The sequence below is a fragment of the Branchiostoma floridae genome, chromosome 13, assembly GCF_000003815.2.
Source record: "Branchiostoma floridae strain S238N-H82 chromosome 13, Bfl_VNyyK, whole genome shotgun sequence".
NCBI lineage: Eukaryota > Metazoa > Chordata > Leptocardii > Amphioxiformes > Branchiostomatidae > Branchiostoma > Branchiostoma floridae.
The window spans coordinates 21,339,925-21,362,322 of record NC_049991.1 but is presented as its reverse complement, the minus strand read 5'-3'; the positions used below and the strand labels follow the sequence as shown (position 1 = coordinate 21,362,322).

Sequence of the window (22,398 nt, the reverse complement as noted above, 5' to 3'; positions counted from 1 at the left end):
GTTTTCACCCAGCGTTCGTGTGGACGTAACGTGTAAATTTATCACTGGGAGATGCAACTAGAATTTTATGGCCCGTGCGCGAGAAATAAAGTCGTAAGTACAGCAGCCCATGTAGGTAAAAATGGCTGCTAAAGTCCACTTTTATCCATGCCTGAATTTCCATATCTCTTTTATAAGCTGTTTAAGAGCAGTTCGTAACTTACGGATCGTAACGACCACCTGCCTCCCCGTTACTGCATGCATCGGGAACAGGACGTGTTTTACAGGGGAGCTCACAACATCAACGTAAAAAACAAATTTATAGAGAGAACTTTACTGCACGACATTTGTACATGGTACAATGTATGGCAACAACTATTACACAAAGTACAAAATAAGTGTATAGAATAAGACTTAACATCCTAATTAACATAACAAGAAGGGTTAACACAAGTCTTTGATATGGTGTTACAATCGAGTTGGGCTAATCATGAGTTTCATAGCAAAGCAGTCTTTAAAGATGTCTAAAGATATATACAATTCTGTCTGTAGCATCGAGTTTCTTGAAATCTGCTGTACTGGACTCGAGAAATGTGAATGGCTCATGTTTACGGGAGCTGCAACAAGATAGTATAATGCAATCTGCAGTATCAAATAAATGAAAGCTGACAATAGAAATCATACTGAAATCGAAGTGTATGCGCACAAAAGCTATTCGGCATGTTGGTACTTGAATCATGGTTGAATTGCAAAATATCACCTTTTGGTTCTTGTGTGTCGCTCAATATTGTTGGCCGCCTAGTGGAAATGTGGCCTGTTATGAATGACAAGTTGTTTCGAAAATGCAACATGTCATATTTCCTATCGAAGAGTGGAATTTGTTATGCACAGTATGGGCATCTTCTCTTGGTAGTTTTAAAGAACGCTTGCAGAGAGATGTGCAAAAGTCAGGTGTGACGGATCGTTCGGTGTAATATAACCAGCTGCTGCCGCGCCGCGTGCCTGCGAAGCTGGTGTGTTACGCCGAACGGCGGTTATACCGGCTATATAGATACAGATACAGATACAGATTCCTTTGCATACCTGAGAAGTTGATGTCTAAGTGCCGACATTTTCAAATCGGTCCCCGGCCGAGCTGTCTGTGGAAACGAAAAATAGAAAATTAATTCATACGTAAAAATATACGCATAGAATGCCCACGGCTATACTATTTACGTCTTGTGTGGTTTGATGTCTTTTATATAACAATTTTCGTTCTCGAAAGCCGCCCCTGTTTGGAAATGTGACGTAAGCCTATGACGATTTTACCATTACCCCAATAGAGATGCTGATGTGGTGAAAGGCCGGGTCTCGATGTGCTTCATCAAACCGTGTACTGTAAATGCAGAAACTTTCGCGGTGGATTAATGTTCGCGGTTTTCGCGGTGGCCACTTTACCGCGAATTTAAAACCACCGCGAACATTTTTCCATAAAAGTAAGAGACTACAGTGCATGGTGCTACCGCGAAATTAAAACCACCGCAAAAAGTCCATTTTCCCGGTAACGCGAAATTAAATCTCCGCGAACTTAAATGCATTTACAGTATTTCAGATGAAAGCAGCGCCGGTAGATCTAATCTCTTGTAACTCATCCAATCTTCCAGAGCGCATCCTGCCTCGGGGGCCTGCTTTCCCGCCAATAAAGGCGCACGTCAGTCTGCCTGCACGTAACGTGGACCGGCTCTGCCGTGTGCTGCATGTTAATACTACCTTTCCACTAGGACGGCGCTCTCGCCGCGCTCTCTCTGCGACCTAACATTTGTTAGCCTGGTATCCAGCCGTAATATAGCTCCCGAGTCTCTTGCAATTGCGAAGAGGAGAGAAGAGACTCGGGAGTTATACTACGGCTGGATACCAGGCTAAACATTTGTCTTATCCCTTAACGAATTGTACAGAAGAGAAACAAATATGTTTACACTTTCTGTGTTTTGTTGTCTTCTCTGTCACACTGTTACGTTTTTGTATGATATTGCCAGTGTGAAAGCGAAGGTTACACATTTCCTATTTAGGTCGCAGTGAGAGCGCAGCGCGATCACCGTCTAGAGGAAAGGGGGCCTAACTCTTGGCACATCGCTTCCACCGCGCGAAGGCTCCATCAGAACTGTTGTGAGGCAGCCTATTGGCTGAGAGCGCGGCACCGGGCGTGGTCTCCCGTGCGCCAGTTGGAAGTAACAAGCCGACGAGTTTTGTAGAAGCGCGCTCGTTAGAAGCGCTCCATCATCCGGCGACACACAGCGGGACAAGAGCTCTCTCGGGCGCTCTTAGGGACATTTCCAGCCCGGCGTTCACCCAATCACGCCACCTTAGGGACCGGCCGATCTTTGGACTAGGTCTCCGCGCCCCAACCAATTTGTAAGGGTAGATTTTCAGGCGAGCACACGTCACTCGTTTCTCTGGCGATTTCAAAATTCGGCCACCATCAAATGACCAACTGGTTCGGGCAAAAGTCGTTTTCACGGTGAAGCCTGCTTAGCCGACATCGTCTCACGGCAACTGTTATTAATTTCTTAGTGCAGAAAGGTCCAGCAACAACTGTTATTCATTCTCATAGCAGGACGTCAGGCCAGCTGACCAGACTGGCCGAAGAGCGCCAGAAGCGGAAAGACCTTGTAAACAGTCTGACTGTCCCTAAGGCCAGCGGCTAAGTGAGTGAGTGAGTGCATGAGAGATGGAGGAAGACAACTTCAGCACACCTGAAAACTTCACCTGGCTGAACGTGACGGCGGAGACGCTACCTGGCGCCGCGGCGGGGTTCTCCGAGTCGTTCCGCGTGGCGCTTCCCGTGGTGCTCGGCACGGTGTTCGCGGTGGGGGTGGCCGGCAACCTGGTCACCATCCTGTGGATCGCGCTCCGCGGGCAGCCCCAGAACACCATGCGGACCTACGTGTTGTCCCTCTCCGCCGCAGACCTCGCCTACCTGCTCGGCGGGCCCTTCTACCTCAGCTCCTTCATGCTTCAGCCTAAATGGGTGAGTCAAATGTCTTATTCTTGACACTTCTTTTCCATTAGAGACTGAGTCCACTCGGCAACGAACGATTTTACAGGACCTTCAACGAATTTCATAGATTGTTGACGTTTTACGTGTTTTGTTGACAACACAAACACTTTGAACTCGACGTTACTATATTTCTGAACTCTATATCAACTTGGCTTCTGCCCCTCTAATCGTACTTTTATCACGCATTATAGCAATTATGAAATCAAGTGTCAAACAAATCCAATTTTTTGTAATGGTTTATTGAGCAAAAACATATCGCTACATTCGCAGCCTGACGGCTGAATTGCAGTTGCAATATCACAATAAAACAAACGCATTTGATTAATGTCCAACAAGGCAAATCATTAAGATAAAAGTACGTGTAAAATCAGTTAGGTACGAATATAATACATGATATCGACCAGCGAATATCTAAAACGAAAATTAGAGGCATACAATATTGGCAGGATTAAGGCATGGGGGCATTACAGTTGAGTAGACGGACCATGTGCGGAATGGCACTAGACCTATAGCGTTCAGTTCTGCACTTGGGAATGTCCAGTTTGTTGGCAGAGCGGGTTTGTCGGCAACTAATGTTCTGTCTTGTGGATGGTAGGAAGTGGCGATATTGATCAGAGACTAAGAGTAATTGAGCAAACCGAAGTGTCAGATTCGAACGCCTGGAGTGGAGTGATGGAAGGCCAAGCTGTGTACACGCATCTCGGTAGCTGGTGTAGTCGCGTCCCATGATGATACGTACCGCTCTGCGCTGGATACGTTCGATCTTGTTGCTCAGCTGTGTGGTTAACCCTGGGTGCCAGACGGGGGCTGAGTACTCAGTAACTGGGCGAATGTAGGAAGTGTAGACAGTCACGAGGTCTTCCTTCGAAATGTTGAAATGCTTCAGTCTGCGCAGAAAGAACAGACGTTGGCTTGCCTTACTGTATGTGTGGTCGACGTGCGCGTTCCATCTGAGGTCAGACTGTAGGTAGAGACCGAGTATTCTCATGACTCTTACTTCCACTAGAGAAATGTCGTGAGAAATTTTCCACTAGAGAAATTTTGCCGCTCAAGCGGCTGAGTCAAATGTCTTTGGTTTTTCAAAACAGTTTTCTATTAGGGGCTGAGACTACTAAGGCTAACGTGACATTAACAAATCGGGGCTTGGCCGGGTTGTTTGTGGTAACGAGAATTAGAAATGTATACTGTATGTAAAAAGATCTAAACAAATAATGCCCACGACTATTCTCTTTAGGTCTTGACGTCTTGTGTTGTTTGGTGTCTTTTATATCATACTTTTCGTTCCCGAAAGCTGGTCGTAGAATTTAATAGATACAAATTTTTTTGGGTCTTTTTGACGTTTTACGTATTATCTTGTCAACACGAACCATTTCACTCTAGGTATACTTTTGATATCTATATCTATTTATCTGCTTGTTTGTATGGCTTGTGTCCTTCAAATCGTCATTACAATAGTTATTATTAAATCAAGGGTCAAACAAATCGGATTTGTGTCGCTCGGCAATCGCCCCTGGTGTAAAGGTGGTGTCACGAGTTTACTCGGTGCAAGGTCGTGAGATGACTGCTAGACACAGGACTCCCTTGGGACCAACTGCATTTCTTCTCAGTCAGAAACATCATGATTGAGATCAGCTCGACTACTGCTCCTATAGAGTATTGGGTCTAACTGAATCAATGGGAGAAGTAGGGGTTAATAACGAAGATTGCATGCTCAACAGAAAGCCAGTTTTGAGGCTTTAGGTTGACTTTTACTTCTTTAATTACCTAAGACTATGATCAAGCACTTAACTTTGGTATGGTATGTAATATGTTCCAGCATTCGCTCACATGTCGCTCTTCTCAATCACACAACTAAACCTCTCCCTTCAGAAGGACGGGCAAAGTTAAAAAGATGGCTTTGCCCGAATTTGAAGCCCTGTATGGTCCGGATTGCTCAATACCGTTTCACAATTTTTCAATCCGTACAGAAGATTGTGAATGTAAATATAAAAGTATAAATCTTATATCTAAACAACACTAATAACTATATAATAATAATTGATTGATTGATTGATTGATTGATTGATTGATTGATATCAGATTTAGGGAGAGTTGCTAGCAGATCGTGAGTCTGGATATCCTGACGCTCCTTGCAGTTGGATTGATTGACTAATTGCTGACGCTACTGGTAGTTGGACTGATTGATTGATTGATTGATTGATTGATTGACAGTATGTTTGATATCTCATCAGATATACGGAGAGTTCGGGTCCCGGCTGATCGTGAGCCTGGACACCCTGACGCTACTGATAGCTGGATTGATTGACTGATTGATTGATGATTGATTGGTTGATTGATTGGTTGATTGATTGATTGATTGATGTATCATCAGATATACGGAGAGTTCGGGTGCCGCCTGATCGTGAGTCTGGACATCCTGAGGCTTCTGGTAGCTGGATTGATTGATTAATTGATTGATTGATCAAGAAGGATTGATTGATTGATTGATTGACAGTATGTTTGATATCTCACCAGATTTACGGAGAGTTCGGGTGCCGGCTGATCGTGAGTCTGGACATCCTGACGCTGCTGGCCAGCATCCTGACCCTGACCGTGACCAGTGTGGACCGGTTCCTGGCCGTGGTGTATCCCATCAAGACTCTGGGCTGCCGCTCAGTCAACAGCGCAAGGTGGGACTAGAAACATAAGTATAGTGACAACGTGATGTTTGCAAGCTAAGAGATCTTATTTTAGCACCTTTTATAACGTCCTTTTACGACCCTGTGCTGCCGCTCAGTCCACAGCGCAAGGTGGGAACACTTCAGTTATTACCTCCATGAAAGTTATTATTACCTCTAGTGGTGGGTGCCGGTACAGACAATTTAGGTCCAGGTCCGGTTCAGGTCTTGAGGATCAGGTCCAGGTATGACTCATACCAATGATCCAATTCACTACAAAGAAATCTGTTTGGTGGAGTATTAAACTCAAACTGACATTTTAAATCCTACAACGCTAACTGCACCGGTACGATTGGCTGTAAAACCTGGTAGAAATAACTCTACTCTACTTCACTCTTGTTATTTTCTTCCACCTGCAAGCGCCAAAACGCGTGAATGCCTGATCAAATAATCTGTTTTGGACCGGTCCAATAAGAAAAACCGTTTTTTGTATTACGCAAAATATGAATTTTGATATACGTATTGTATTACGCAAAATATGAATTATGATATACATCACTAACACTGTCAGTCCTAATTACCTCCAAGAAAAATGAAGGTATAGTTTTTGGCGTGCATGTCTGTCAATCTGCGTGTATGTGTGTGTGTGTGTGCCTGCTTGTGTTTCCGGATATTTGTGGTCATCATCAACTTGAGAACCTCTTGATGGACTACGATAATATTTGGTATGTGGGTAGGTGCTGGGAAGACGTATATTTTAGGCTTTGGTCTCATTTCCAAACTGGGCCCCGGCCGGGATGTTTCCGGAAACGAAGAAATAAAAATGTTTATCGAGGATAGGAATATACACAAATTATGCTTATGACTATATTCTTAAAGTTCTGTGTCTTTCGTTGTTTTTCGCTTCCGAAAGCTACCCGGCCGGGCAGCGGGTTTGGAAATGGGACCCAAGCCTTAGACTCCAACCCTGTTCATGACAGCATAATACCAGCCTGTCCGTACAAGCTGTGTGAAGCGAAGGTCCACGTGGGCGCTCCCCACGTTTTTTTTCCTGAAGCAGGAAACGTGCGGCAGAATTGCCCTGCTATAAACAGCTGACCGTGGGCGATTCCTTCTTAATAAGTGGATTTGCGCGACCGAGTTGAAACTAGTCTCTACCAGACTCCGAGTCGCTGGAAAAAATCGTAGAAATGGTACATATAGAGGAGTATGCCGGCCAGAGGAATATAGCCGGCTAGGCAACAGTAACGCGAGCTGTTCCCTGGCCGGTTATATTCCTCTCTATTTGTTCCATTTCTACGATTTTCCAGCGATCCGGAGTCTGGTAGAGACTAGTTGAAAACGCCATCGGGCAATTTCAGCATTAGAGCCCTGCTATTCTCACGAGAGATTGATAACTGGGGGTGGGCGTAATCTCTTTGATGGAAGTATTCATAGAAAAACAATATCACTTCGCTGTTTTCGTGGTGGCTTCATGGTTATTGATAACTACGTTCCACCCACGCTACATCATCGCAAACACGATCCGAGTCTTGAACGATTATCCCGAAGGGAGCACAATAAACTCAATTCGTCACTCAGCGTTATCCATCTTTTACTGCTCGACAAATAAAGCTACCTTTTTGATTAAGTCAACCAATCCGTATATCTGCCAAACATGGGCAATTCATCACCTACATACAGGGGAGATGTCGAGCTCATTAATTGGCTTAAGTATAATTAGATATGGAATATTTTGTTCATTTCCAATTTAATTAAGTCAATCGTTCAGTTCAGTTCAGTTCGTCCTCGTTGAGGTTACACCATCGTCTCCACATGTTCCTGTCCAGCATGATTGAACGGAGCTCGCCGTCCTGCAAACCCGTGTCCTCCAGCAGCAGCTTATGTGTCTTCACAAAATTCCTCGTCTGAAGCTCCAGAGAGACGAGTCAGCGCCAGCCAATCGAAGCCTAAAAAATAACCCCCATACAGTATCAGTGATTTACACCATGCTCCGTATGTCTCCATTACCACCATTACATTCGAGGTGTCTATCTAGGGGTGTGGTTGAATTTCATTTTTTTCGAATACCTTTTTAAATGCCATTTACCTTCTTTGCCAATTATTCACAGACTGCATATCATTGTTTTGCACTTTGCAATTATCATTGGTTTTGCCATAAAGTCTTAATAATTATACAATTATACTATATAAAGACATTTCTATGGCCTTGGCAGCCCTGACGTCATATCCGGTTCCTGCGGATGTTGTTGCGGCTTCTCTATTATGTCGATGTTTGCGATGTTCTGCACATATTTGCAGACTGCGCCCGAAATACGCGCACGAAATCACGACCTGTTTGTCGATGAAGGTTAGACATCCAGGTAATAAGATACGCAAAATGCTGTTCTCAAGCAACTGGATATGATTTTGGAAACGGTCAGACGTTTCAGATGGTATCTACTATCTTTCGTCAGTGACATTTAAGTGATCTTGGAGTAACCTTTGTTTCTTTTGGAACCCAAATTGTCTTCGACGTAGTCTCACAATGTCTCCTATTGGACATCTAAAATTGTTTTTTCATACTTAGGGTATAAAAGACCAGTTTCTTCCAGATCACTTCAGTGTCACTGACGAAAGACCCCGGATGGCTGTCTGAAACGTCTGACCGTTATCAGAAATCAAACCCTGTTGCTGGAGTAACAGCTTTTTTTTTTGCACGACCTGTTTGATCTGCTGGAAATCCGCGCGAACCAGCTGGATGTGATGTGCTTGTTCTCAAACCTAGCTTTATTCAGATGTTATGTAGGTCAGGTACTGTGATGCGCTGTGTACACAAGATAATTACATCATACTTCAGACGGGAAAGCCATCATCTAATGCCTACGTTACAAACTTCCACAGCAAAAAACATCTGCTACCAAAATTTGCAGGCACATTTATCACGATTCTCTCAAAAATAGAGCTATTAAATGTCGGTTTCTGCCAGATCTATGAGCTGAAAGTTAGGATCCGACAAGATTAGATCACTCGTACACATTCTTAGCGTCCAAACTGGTGTCTCTGTTGATGGCGTCTCTTCTGTGACATGTATATGCTATATTAACCGATGCAATTAACCATGTTTTTAAGATATCTTAATACCATTTCAAGTTTCACGGACACACTAGTTATCCCTACATTTACCCACAAACTACCAGCATAACAGTGCCGTGCTTTCGGAGGGAATATCAGATCGAAATCATGTTGTGTTCAGGTATTGACCAAACCCAGTGAATATCGACTGGCGAGCTCCTGACCTGTGATGTAACTCAAACCAAATACAATCCAGGTCAATCATCAGGTCTATATGTTAAGCCTACTGAACGATTTCAATTTCCTTTCACCTTGGGTGTGCTGCTGTCCATGGGGACCACCCACCACCCTATTGCTGGTAGTGAGTGAGTGCGGACTTGTGGATCAATACGATCAGTGCGCGTGGCCTGTGATGTACCCAAACCAAATGCCACGCAGGGCAATCATCAAGTCGATCTGTTATACCCCCCTCACATTAGGCGAAAATCGATCGGACGACGAGTCTGCGAGCTCTACATTACGACGAGGCATGACCCTGCTGCCGACGAAGAAATGTTCCCCCCTTCCCGTCAGGGTCATGCCTCCTCGTAATGTAGAGCTCGCAGACTCGTCGTCCGATCGATTTTCGCATAATGTGAGGAGGGTATTAAGCCCACTGGACGAACGATTTCAATTTCCTCGTAATCTGTAGCCTTGAATGTGTTCCGTCCATGGCGCCCGCCCACCTGTACCTGGGTAGTGAATGCGTCAGGAACCCTGCAGCGGGTTCCATCAATACGTGCATTGCAGGGCAGCTGGTGGGTATTATAGGGGGCTTCCAGATCACTGACTTTACTTCTAGCGGGTATTATAGGGGGCTTCCGGGTCACAGACTTTACTTCCGGGGCTTCCTTTAGTGCGCGGCCTCGCGACCTTTCCGGAATTGTGTAGCTGGTCTCTACTCACTGACTCGGAAGTCCTTAAAGGCAGATCCGGTGTTAAGGGGAAATATAAACCTCGTATTTACGTTTGCCTCACGTCTACGAACCAAGTAACGTTAACGGCTCTCTTTTTAAGAAAGCATTACATGCATTCGGGACTTACAAAAATAGATGCCCATGAGGTTTTACGGCATGTGTCCAGTATCAACTTGAACACGTTTTTCTCTCTCCTTCTCTCTCGCTCCCTTTCTTTTTTCCCTCTCTCATTTCTATCCCTCTATTTCTCTCTACCTACCCTCTCTTTTCATTCGTCTCTATCTATGCCCTTCTTTCTATCTCCATATCCTTCCGTCTCTCTCCTCCGTCCCCTCTGTTCTTTTTCTGTCCGCCTGCCTTTTCGTTGGTCAACCAACACCTACTATTCCTCGGTTCTTCTAAGTCCTGGCAACGTCAGGCTCTATGAAGGACTCATCACAATATTGAAATGACATTGAAATGAGCCAAAGTGCGTCTAGAAAGGCTGTAATTGGGTGATAATTGGTCTGGTTCCCCCTCCCACTTCTCTATTCAACATTGTTGGGTGGGCCATTTAATATAAAACGACATAGATATGATATTTGTAAATTATTGAATGACATAACGCTCCTGAACCAAGACGGGTAATCTATGTACAGTAGTAAATGTTTCTTTGTATAATGACTAATCCAGTATGGTAAACAATCAGATGTTAAAGTTAAGTTAGAGGTTGAAATGCTAACTGTAAAACAAACAAAAAAAACACGATAATTCAGCACATGAAACCATTCTCTCTCTCTATTTCCAATTTCTCAATGTGACATGATTAGGCCTTGCCAGGACTTATGCAACAAGAGTCCGTCACGTCCATTTGACCTTGGCCTTCCCGTGTCTACTTATTCTCCACCTCACGCGCCTTACGTCATTACCTGCCAAGCCGGCAGTCCATTTCCGTTAGTAATCAGAAGGTGAAGAGGTCAAGACTGCCACCGAGAACTCGTTATTCTGGCCATCTGCATCTTCAAGCGGCAGATCCGAACTCACCGCTGAAGTGTGCATAAGATGGGAGTTTGTTTGTTTTATTGGGATCTTCATTGGTGTTCCCTGAGCATCCATCTTCTCCTCTGTCAGCGACGTCTACGCTGGCTGGGACACGTATCCCGAATGAAGGATGGACGCATCCCGAAGGACATCCTGTTTGGTGAATTAGCGACAGGAAAACGCCCAGTAGGACGACCGGCACTGCGCTTTAGAGATGTCTGTAAGCGTGATCTGAAGCTAACTGACATTGACCCAGCCAGCTGGGAACAGATTGCAGCAGACCGCAACAGATGGCGCCACACGGTCAAGGATGGTCTTGCAAAGGGCCAGGAAAGACGTACAGAGCATCTTGAGTCTAGGAGACGCAAACGCAAAGAGAAACCGCAACAGGGGAACCCCTCTGCCTTCATATGTCCAAACTGTGGCCGCGACTGCCATGCCAGGATCGGTCTACAGAGCCACAGTAGACGCTGTCAACCACCGTGACCTGATACAGAGCGCTACCATCATCTGCAAAGATGGAAGGATGCTTACTACTACTACTACATTGGTGATAACGTTATTTATGTCATATCTGTGACGCGAAAACGTTCGATACGGGCCGGGTGTTCCGGACCGTGTGATAACTTTCCGTATCACCCAGGCTCAAGTGATACGGAATACAGCGCATTGTATTCTGTATCTATCGTTCACCTATTCTTCTTGGAGACCGCACAATACAGATACAACCTCTGAGTGGAGATTATACAACACGGAGATAGTTGGATTTCATAGAGGTCGTGTTGTGTATTAGCACGCTCCGTGACCACCATGGTGTTCCAGGCGTCGTTGGTTAGGGTCAGGGTCAGGCTTTTTGACTCGGGTTCGAGCCCGCGCTGGTGCACTTTCTTATTTTTACGATAATCCTTCTACTATTCACCACGATATTGTCGTCCATCTGTTATCAAACTAGTACTGTTGCGTTACATACGTTTTTTTTGGTAAGCCCCTCAAAACCTTATGAAAGACAGATAATATAGTATCCAGTCAGAAAAATGAAGACGACCGTTTGGATTTGCGACGACCGTTTGAAATGACGACGACCGTTTGAAATGGCGACGACCGTTTGAAATGGCGACGACCGTTTGAAATGGCGACGACCGTTTGAAATGGTGACAACCGTTTGAAATGGCAAAGACAGTTTGAAATGGCAAAGACCGTTTGAAATGGTGACAGCCGTTTGAAATGGCGACGACCGGTTCAATGGCGACGACCGTTTAAAATGGTGACAACCGTTTGAAATGGCGACGACCATTTAACATGGTGACGATCGTTAGAAAAGGCGACGACCATTTGAAATGGCGACGACTGTTTAAAATTGTGACGACCGTTTAAAACGGCGACGACCGTTTGAAATGGCAACGACCGTCTGAAATGGCGACGGCTGCATGCTGTTTTCAAGACGGCCACGCGCCGTGACGAAGCCGCTGAGCCTGAAAACCCGAACCGATCAGTCGGACAGACAGATAGCGCTGATGGGGCTCCAGACAAGCGTGAAATTGCGCCAGGTTTCGCTCGCTCGGATTCACCTGATCTCGCAGGACCATTTACATGTTAGGCTGTGGAACTCTGCTGTCTGTCGGCGGCAACATCAAAGGGAATTTAAGCAGAAGAAACGGATTGTTTCAAACGAGCGCCGGCTGTAACGAATTGAGTGCTTTATTTGCCTTCGAGTTTATTCCATTTTCCATTTCCCGTTGGGTACTTCTGTATCGCTGTGTTGAAATGTATCCGTACAGGATTGCTTAACAAGGATGTTTCTTTGAATAACTCACAACGTCGCTAAACAGCCTGAATTGCGTACAGTGATCTTTTCAGCATTAGAGTATATACTCTTGAGATTAAACCGTAATGTCTCTCAAAGATTGGTTATCAAACTTGACACAGTTACACAAAACATATAGCTATAGCTTTGGAGCTAGAAACATAGAAAATATTATTCAAAGTCAGAATATTGAAGGTCTTATATTAAGAGTCCTTTAAAACATTTTACTCTTGTATGATTTTGAGAGATCTAGGAATAAAGTTTTTTCCATGTACATGTCTTTAGCACGGTTACGAGTTATGTTTAAGCCGGTTACACGGCGTAGCTGGTAGGGAGGAACCGTCGGCAGGGACTGGTACCGTCCGCCATCATTCTGCGAAGTTCAAGTACAGTCGCCTCCGCAACTGCAGGATTGGCAATTTCTCGGACGTGATTCTAATACTTCTGCAGCAATTTTTCTTTCTTTCTTTCATTGAAACAAATGTGAGATTGACTGAGATTTTTCACAGTTAATCACATCTTTCATCCGGACCGGATAGCGTGGGAGTAAGCACCTTATGTGTCTCACGCGTACGCACGTCTGTTCAGACGCTGATGGAGGAAAGATAATGATTCTAACTAAAGGGTCCTTATCAGCCCGACAACTGTGCCTCGCGAACTCCTCAGTTGTAAATTGAAACGCGGTTATCTTTAGGTTGTCTGTTGAAGAGTACAGATGAGCATTATCGTCCCCCAAAACCCATTCCGAGCGAACTCTTCAGTTGTAAATGAAAACGCCGTTATCAGTAGACTGTCTGTTGAAGAGTACAGATGACCTGAATCAACCCCGAAAACCATTCAGTCCGTCTGTGTCTGCTCATCTTCAACCTGCACATTGAAGTCAACGTGTCGCCTTTACCTGGACCTTCACCTCGAACTAGCATCTTCAAGGAGATCTCGTTAAGATAAACTTCACTTTCATCGAGATTCAGTCCACAAATAGACAGCTGCTTCATTGATTACCATCAATGCAAAGCCATAGCTAATGAGCTGCAAGATTGTTACAAGTGTCTTCGTAGAGAGTTTGTTAAGTTCACTTGAACTATCGTTATGTTACAAGTGTCTTCGTAGAGAGTTTGTTAAGTTCACTTGAACTATCGTCATGTTACAAGTGTCTTGGTAGAGAGTTTGTTAAGTTCACTTGAACTATCGTTATGTTAGAAGTGTATTGTTAAAGAGTTTGTTACGTTCACTTTAACTATAGTTATAATGAGTCTAGCACGTTGGTCCATCTACTCCTCAAAGATTCAGTTTACAAAAGCTTGATCAGCTATAGCTACCATCAATGCAAAACCATAGTTAATGAGCTGCAAGATTGTTACAAGTGTCTTCGTAGAGAGTTTGTTACGTTCACTTGAACTATCGTTATGTTACAAGTGTCTTCGTAAAGAGGTTGTTACGTGCACTTGAACTATTGTTATGTTACAAGTCTTCGTAGATAGTTTGTTAAGTTCACTTGAACTATCGTTACAATGAGTCCAGCACGTTGCTCCACCTACTCCTCAAAGATTCAGTTTCCAAAAGCTTGATCATCTTTAGCTACCATCAATGCAAAACCATAGTTAATGAGCTGCAATATTGTTGAAGTGTCGTCGTAAAGAGTCTACACACGTGCGAGTCTAGCACGTTGCTCCGCCCACTCCCCATCACGATGCTTTTCCACTAGAGACTGCAGCAGCTTGGCAGCTAAAGATTTGGCAGGTTGCTTCAGCTAAGGGCACAAGCCGCCGTACGTGCAAATACTTGCTGTTTGCCTGCCGAAACGTGGGCAATCTTTTGGGATCCGTAAGTGGTAAGTCTGAACGTGGCCTCCCCAAATACGTACGGACAAATTGCGCGTACGGCGGGTTGTGCCCTTAGCTTTAACAATGTCATAGAGAGAGAATATATCTTTTCTTTACTTTTGCATATTTCGCTGTCTTTTAAATTGTACTTTTATTTCTACCATCTTATGAAAATAAGGATAACAAAAACCCCAAGTTGGCCGATGTGCGTTCGCGCAGCCTTCACCGTCTATAGCTAGTTGAAAGGGAGCTTTACAAAAGCATCGTGAACAAGCTGGAAGATTGCACGCGTTATCTTCTTAGGGAATCTATTAAAGCAGTGACAACAAACAGGCTGCAAGCTTCCGAAAATAATTTCATCAGGTTGGTAGATCATAGGACCTAAGAGTTTTTTCTTACACAACCAATTTCCCTGCGGCTGCAAGCTGTTTTGATGTCCGCCTTACGTAAGCTCAGCCCACGCCAGTCCTATTATCCTGTTCAAACATCAGTTAGCGGCAGATGATAGCCCGTTTTCCCAGCCTTCATTCATCTTGTTCATTTCACCGTGTTTCTGCTGAAATGAGACTATTTCTGTCGATGGGAAAAATTACATAACACAAACTAGGCCGCTCAAACACGCAGACCAACGTCAGTCAACGCCAGAAAATGGCTCGTTTCGTAGATAGTAATTAACCGCATCAGCATTAATTTTGCTTACTTGCTAATAAAAAGCAGTTTCTTTGCTTTCTTCTGGAGATGAGCCGCGGTACGCTAGCGCATGTCGCAAGTAGGAAAGTCATTGCCATCGAAGAAGTAAAACCTCCAAGTAAACTATGTATAATCAAAAACTGTATAGAATAGACAACTGTTTCTTTTTACTGTCTGTACCCTTGCAATTAGCCTACGGGCATGAATTTGCAAATGAATAAATAAACTAGAAAGGCCGACATTTGCTTGAGAGCAAATACAGCATATTTCAGCCATCTCCCTCCTCATGTAACAATAGACTGTTCCAAAATCACACATGTGCAAAAATGGAACACTTCTGCTTAAAATGACTTCTAACTACTAATAACACTTATGAGCAAAAATGAATCTTACAAAACCTCCTTCAAGAATGGACTCTTCTAGTGCACCCCATGTAGAAAGTTAAAATAGACGACTCCAAAAACACTTCCGCTAAGTAATGGAATTTTGAATCATCAGCCGTCCAAGACCATATATGAAAAAAAAAACTCTGTGCAAGAATCGACTCTTCCTGTTATACCCCTATGTAAATTGGAGCGATCCAAAAATACATCAGTTAAAATAGGACATCGACATAATCAACAAAGTCCACAAAATGAATTTAAAGGAATACCCCCTTCGTCGAAGAATGGAATCTCCCAGCACACCCTGTTTAAAATTGCACAATAGTCAAGAAATACTCACAGTACATGGCCTTTTGTATAATAAGCAACCCAGTCCAAAACTGAATTTTAAAAAAGTCCCCCGTGCATGAATGGACTCTTCCAGATAACACCAGGCTTGCTGATTGGCTGCCGAATCCTCCTCATGTGCAGTCTTCAGGTGGGGGTCAACTTCCATTGAACAAATGGAATTCGGAATCATCACCCATGTCCAAAACTGAATTTTTTTTAAAATCCCCTTTATGTGCAAAAATGGACTGTCCCAGTAGTAGTCTTATGTCAAGTGGTTCAGTGCAAAAACACTTCTGCTAAAAAAAAACCATTGGCATTATCACCAAAGTCTAAAAGTAAAATTTAAAAAACACCCCCTGTCCAACAATGGACTCTTCCAGCAAAATGAGCTTGCTCATTGGCTGGTCATTAATTGGATTTACCTTGTCCCCCAACCACCTGGATGTCTATGGAATAGGTAGGTAGGTAGATAATTGGATCTACCTGGCACACCTGTGGCCCTGACACACCAGAATGACCTAGAGGTCGTTGACCTCGGCACTTCAATCTCACATATCCAAAACTCGCCCACAAAAACCTCCTTAAGGAGCCATTTTGAAGTGATTTATACCAAATATTATACATGGATCCTTTGAATAAGTATCTAGGGCACCTCTGTCCCAAATTTCAGGTCATTTGGATGTAATACCATGGTACAGGGGGCCAAATTATACAGTTTTGGTCCAAAAGTTGCAATAAAACCTTAATAAAATCATTTAAGGAGCAGATATGAAAAAAATGAAAAAAAACACATTTTGGTATTGGCTCACTCTACCCTTGTGCCAAATTTCAGGTCATTCGGTCCAGGAACGGCGGAGATGAATCACTTTGAAGATTTGACAGGAGAAAGAAAGAAAGAAAGAAAGAAACATTACGAATACAATATATTTCACCATACTATGTATGGCTGAAATATAAAAACATACCATCAAAACGAGAAGCAAGTAGACCGTAAAAGTGTAGTCTTCTGAAATCTGAGGCTGTTATTCGTACTGAAGACGTGTGAGTTTGACATCTTTTTCTTTCTTTTCTTTTGGACAGACGAGGACAATGTGGCACTGCACTCAAGTTTTTGTAACTCATATCAACAGTGCCACATACACGGTACAGACAGAAGGTAAAGGTAGTCTTTTCTGTTACCTCCCAATGGCACAACGTCGGCGGCGGGGATCGAACCCGGGACTTCTAGATTCCGAGGTGACCGCTCTACCAGTTACGCCACGCCCGACGCCACTTTGACATCTTGTTATACCTGTTTACTCTTTGTCGTTGATAAATGATTGATAAGTGAATAAACCATCTCGGCCATCTGCTCAATCTTAAGAATCCCACGGCCTCTTAAAGATGCATGCTTACGCCCACACGAGTATATAAAAGATGGTTGCTCACGCCCACGCCCTTTCACCACAGTCTTGCATTAGACGTTTGAGAGATGTCCCTGTATCTCAGCTGGAAGCAGCATTTAAAGCTGAGCTTCTAGTTCCAATTAATTGGTAACTGGGAGGTTCAAATCCTGGGTAGGCCATCTCTGCTGGGGCTGCTCCCATCTTTGGGAATGGACGTTCAATCAGGGTCGCGTGTTCGAGGAGGTGACTGGGACAGAAGGGATGGCGACCCCTTCCAGTAAAAATATACCCTGATACTGATACAGCAAAGAATCTTGATGACAAGGTACCACTTTGTACTACAAGGTGAACAACATTGCATTAGATGTCCAGCCCCCAGAGTATGGCTTCCGTAGAACCAAGTTTATTGGGTTTGTCGTAAGCGGTTTTACCATTCCGCACAGGCCGCTCCCATACGTCTTTCCTTCCCGGAAAACAATTCAGCCGTTTTCATTAGGGTCAAACTCTTCATTGGGGTTAAGTCCTCTGCGGGTCTCTCTGCTGCAAATAGATGGCCGTGAGTGATGGGGAACCTTGTTGTTGTCTGTCTCCGCGGTCAGCACACTCTTAAACAGTCCATGGTGCGTCTGCGTGTGGCTGGTCTGTTTGCTGCTCTCTCTGTTATCGATTATCTATATATTGATTGATTATCAATTGCTTGTTATCAATGTCCAGATTATCCGTGGTGCTTGTGTGGCTGGTCTGCTTGGATCTCTCTCTCTGTGTACAGATATCGATTATTTTGATTGATAAGCGATGGATCGATCCCATGTCCAGACCATGTCCTATCCTTGGTGTTTGTATGACTGGCCAGCTTGGTTCTGTCTAGATACAGTTATTGACTATTGTTTAAATACTAATATAATGATTGTTCCCGATGTCCAGACTCTCCGTGGTGCTTGTGTGGCTGAACAGCCTGGTTCTCTCTCTGCACAGTTATTGATTATTGATTAGTTATTAATTGATTGATTGTTCCCAATTTCCAGACTATCCGTGGTGCTTGTGTGGCTGGTTCTCTCTCTGCACAGTTATTAATTATTAATTGATCGATTGTTCCCAATGTCCAGACTCTCCGTGGTGCTTGTGTGGCTGATCAGCCTGATTCTGTCTCTGCCCATCGCCGTGTTCACGCGGATGGATACAGTGGAGTTACCCGGTGGTGCGTCCATAGAGACCTGCATCGTGGATTGGCCCTCTGAGAACAGCAAGAGGTGAGGAGGACAGTCATTAAGTGGGGAGGGCACAATTGCTGTATCATTTGAAAATAGATTTGTAATCTCTCTGTCCGTATTATTCAATTTTTCTGAAGTGACATGAGATAACAAATGGCACAAATACAAAGTGCTCCATCTGTATAGTATTTCATTATTATATATTCATTCATTCATTCATTCATTCATTCATTCATTTGATAGTTCAATTTCTCATTCATTCGTCTGTTCTTTCCTTCCTTCCTTAGTTGGTGAATCGTTTCGCTCCCTCAGTCCCTCACTCACTCACTCAGTCACTCACACACTCACTCATTCACTCACTAACTCAGTCACTCAGTCACTCACTCACTCACTCACTCATTCGTTTGTTCATTCATTCCTTGACCCGTTCGTCCGTTTTTGTCCGGCGGCAGGGCCTACATGACAGCGACGTTTGTGCTGGCGTTCCCCATCCCGCTGCTGGTGGTCAGCGTGTGCTACGGCCGCATGGTGACCAAACTCTGTACTGCAGTCGCGCCGGCTTCCAACAGCTCCAAGAGCAACAAGGACAAACGGCGCGTGGCCAAAATGGTAAGCCGTGTCGTCTCGTACATATTATTTCACATTCAGGATGCAATGCTTTGTTGAAAACAGAACGCTGATTTTTGTACGTACATCAAATAATGTCGATGGTAGACAGAATCAGTGTGCGCTTATACCCCCTTTCCACTAGGACGGCGCTCTCGCGGCGCTCTCTCTGCGACCTCAAATTGGGAAGAGCGCGGTGAGAGCTCGGTGGGATCGCCAAAATCGCCATGGGAGCGCGCAGAGAGCGCGGTGGGAGCGCCAAGGTCGCCATGGTCGCCATCACCTCCGCGACTGTTTTGAACCTACTCAAAACAGTCGCCGTGAGAGCGCCGTGGTCGGCGATCCAACGATGAGCGCAGAGAGAGCGCCAAGAGAGCGCCAAGAGAGCGCCGTGAGCGCCAAGAGAGCGCACAGCGAGCGCGGCGAGCGCAATAGGCCTCAACAATGGTTTATGATACCAATTTAGCTAAGACGGCGCTCTCACCGCGCTCTCTCGGCGCTCTCAACCGCGGTTCGTGTAGAAGTATATTTGACACAGACAGAACCCGGAGAAATGTTAAAAATGTACCAATGATTTACAATAAAACAAACCGAGAAGGAATAACCAAAGTTTAAATAAACAACGGTTTATTATTTTTCAACTTGTTTTAAGTTTTTATGTTCATCATCTGTATATTTAGATTATTGAAGTCCTATTTTTAATTAATTTGAAGTGTTTCAGTGTTGTATGATTAACACTAATAACGTGTCATGATAAAGAAATTTATTTTGAACAAGCTACATGACAGATTTAAGGAAAAGTCAGCAAGACAAACGTGTATATTTCAGGCTGAGTGACCGTACAGTGACAAAAATTGGATTCGTTCACAGCCTTGATTTTATACTTTGAATGTTATGTAAGACGTAAAAGGATGACTTCAAAGATACCAAAATACACTATACGTCAAAAGATTCGTTCTTTATCTCTTAAATTCGTTGAGTTATCTTTCGAAACTTTGCTAGCTCATAAAAAGATGCTGACATTTTAGTTTTTCGTCGCGGTGAGAGCGCGCTGGGGTCGCCGGAGAGATTCCACTTGAGCAGTTTTTCTGGCGTCGCGGCGCTCTCACCGCGCTCTGGCCAATTTTCCATCGCAGCGAGAGCGCCGTGAGAGCGCCGTCAAGTGGAAAGGGGGCCTTAGGAAGGAATGATGTCCAAGTTTCTGTCCAGCTGGTGATGTTCTATGTTGTTCTGTTTAGGTTCTGGCGTTGCCGGAGACGTACTATGTTGTTCTGTCTAGGTCTTGGCAGTGACACTAACGTTCTATGTTTTTCTGTCTAGATCTTTGCAGTGACACTAACGTTCTATGTTTTTCTGTCTAGGCTCCAGCGGTGACGCGAATGTTCCAATTTCTAACGTTGGCCTGTCTAGGTTCTGGCGTTGTCGCTTTTCCATGTTGTTTTGTATAAATCTTTGCAGTGACGGTGATGTTCTTTGTCGTTCTGTATAGGTTTTGGCGGCGATGCTGATATTCTATGTGGTTCTGTTTAGGTTCTGGCGGTGACAGTGATGTTCTATGTTGTTCTGTGTAGGTTCTGGAGGTAACGGCGACGTTTTGTGTTGTTCTGTCCAAGTCCTTGCAGTGACGGTGATGTTCTATGTTGTTCTGTGTAGGTTCTGGCGGTGACGGTGATGTTCTATATTGTTCTGTGTAGGTTCTCGCGGTGACGGTGATGTTCAATGTCGTTCTGGCGATGACGGCGATGTTCTATGTTGTTCTGTGTAGGTTCTGGCGGTGACGCTGATGTTCTATGTTGTCCTGTTTAGGTTCTGGCGGTGACGGTAATGTTCTATGTCGTTCTGTGTATGTTCTGGTGGTGACGGTGATGTTCTATGTCGTTCTGTCTAGGTTCTGGCGGTGACGGTAATGTTCTGTGTTGTTCTGTTTAGGTTCTGGCGGTGACGGTGATGTTCTATGTTGTTCTCTGTAGGTTCTCGCGGTGACGGTGATGTTCTATGTTGTTCTGTGTAGGTTCTGGTGGTGACGGCGATGTTCAATGTCTTTCTGGCGATGACGACGATGTTCTATGTTGTTCTGTGTAGGTTCTGGTGGTGACGGCGATGTTCAATGTCTTTCTGGCGATGACGGCGATGTTCTATGTTGTTCTGTGTAGGTTCTCGCGGTGACGGCGATGTTCTGTGTTATTCTGTGTAGGTTCAGGTAGTGTTCTGTGTTATCCTATCTTGTTCCGTGCAGTGACGGTGATGTTCTATGTTGTTCTGTGTAGGTTCTGGAGGTGACGGCGACGTTTTGTGTTGTTCTGTCCAAGTCCTTGCAGTGACTGTGATGTTCTGTGTCGTTCTGTACAGGTTCTCGCGGTGACGGTAATGTTCTACATCTGCTGGCTGCCGTTCGGAGTTCTGCAGCTGCTGTACTACCACTCCGCCCTGCCGGCTGACAGGTCCATCCTGTACGTGCAGATCTGCCTGGTCGGACTGACGTACCTCAACAGCTCCGCGCACCCCATCATCTACCTGTGCGTCAGGTGAGTTATGCGTTATTTACCTGTATCAGTACTTCAGGTGAGCTATCTATTGGCTACTTATGCATCTCTTTTTCTATCTGTTGTGAATATAGCAGTTTCCTAACACACCTATCGCATCTATTTGTTAGATACGTAAAACCGGCAAAGTGCAATAAACTGGTGCGTACTGATTTCATACAGTATATTAAAGTGAAAACTGCTTGAGGTCGGACTATAGGTTTTGATCCACTCCATCGGAAATGACCCATTCTCTTTGTTGGGTTCCTTACCGTGCTAAAAGTGTGCCTATCCTCAAACACAGGACCTTTGGCTTTACGTTTGTTCGAGAGATTCCCCTAACCGAAGCTAGGTACTCAGTTCAACCTGAATCGCTAGAGGAAATAGAAAAGAGCCTAAGAAACAACATTACTGTGTTCGTGCACTCACGACAAGACCTTCCGTTTTTCCCTCTATCAGAGAGCGGAAGAAGAAGAAGTCCCGCACGACCGTGACCGGGCTGCGGGGGCGGCGGCGGGCGGAGGTGTCCCCGGCCTCCCCCGACGGAGAGATGGTCCCGGTCGCTACCGTCTCCTACGCCTTCTGAGGGTTCTCGTCGATACCGTCTCGTACGCCTTCTGAGGACTTACTTACTTAGACTTAGGGGCTCCGGTGTTCTCCGACACATAAGGCAGTCAGGTGGGCCCAGCAGGCTCTGTCGGCAGCCATCCTCCTCACATCCTTCCAGCTGATGTTAGCTGATTGGAGGTCCCTCTCGATGGTCTGTCTGTAGTTCATCGTAGGGCGACCTCTGCGTCTCCAACCGCATGATCTGGTTAGGCCAGTCTGTCTGGTGCAAGTCTCATGACGTGGCCTATCCAGCTCAGGCGCCGCTTTCGAAGTGATTTTCTGAGGGCACCGCCTTCTGAGGGCTCTATTTGTTGTTGTTGTTGTTTTGTTTA

The 22,398-nt window shown here is 44.7% G+C and overlaps 1 protein-coding gene across 1 annotated transcript; it reads left to right on the top strand.

The window, feature by feature from the left end:
* The first annotated feature begins 2,686 nt into the window (after positions 1–2,686).
* Positions 2,687–22,043, top strand: LOC118428661 (galanin receptor type 1-like). The gene is made up of 9 exons (XM_035838772.1): positions 2,687–2,986; positions 5,388–5,444; positions 5,531–5,685; positions 18,225–18,368; positions 18,782–18,938; positions 20,507–20,515; positions 20,742–20,756; positions 21,285–21,460; positions 21,917–22,043. The coding sequence occupies exons 1-9, from the start codon at positions 2,687–2,689 to the stop codon at positions 22,041–22,043; spliced, it is 1,140 nt and encodes a 379-aa protein (XP_035694665.1).
* The last annotated feature ends 355 nt before the right edge of the window (positions 22,044–22,398 follow it).

Excerpts from the sequence above, each read along its gene's own strand:
- LOC118428661 (XM_035838772.1), top strand. The coding sequence starts at position 2,687 with ATGGAGGAAGACAACTTCAGCACACCTGAAAACTTCACCTGGCTGAAC. Across the intron at positions 5,445-5,530 it reads TGGACATCCTGAGGCTTCTG|ATTTACGGAGAGTTCGGGTG; the intron begins GTAGCTGGATTG and ends ATATCTCACCAG. Across the intron at positions 5,686-18,224 it reads CGCTCAGTCAACAGCGCAAG|ACTCTCCGTGGTGCTTGTGT; the intron begins GTGGGACTAGAA and ends CCCAATGTCCAG.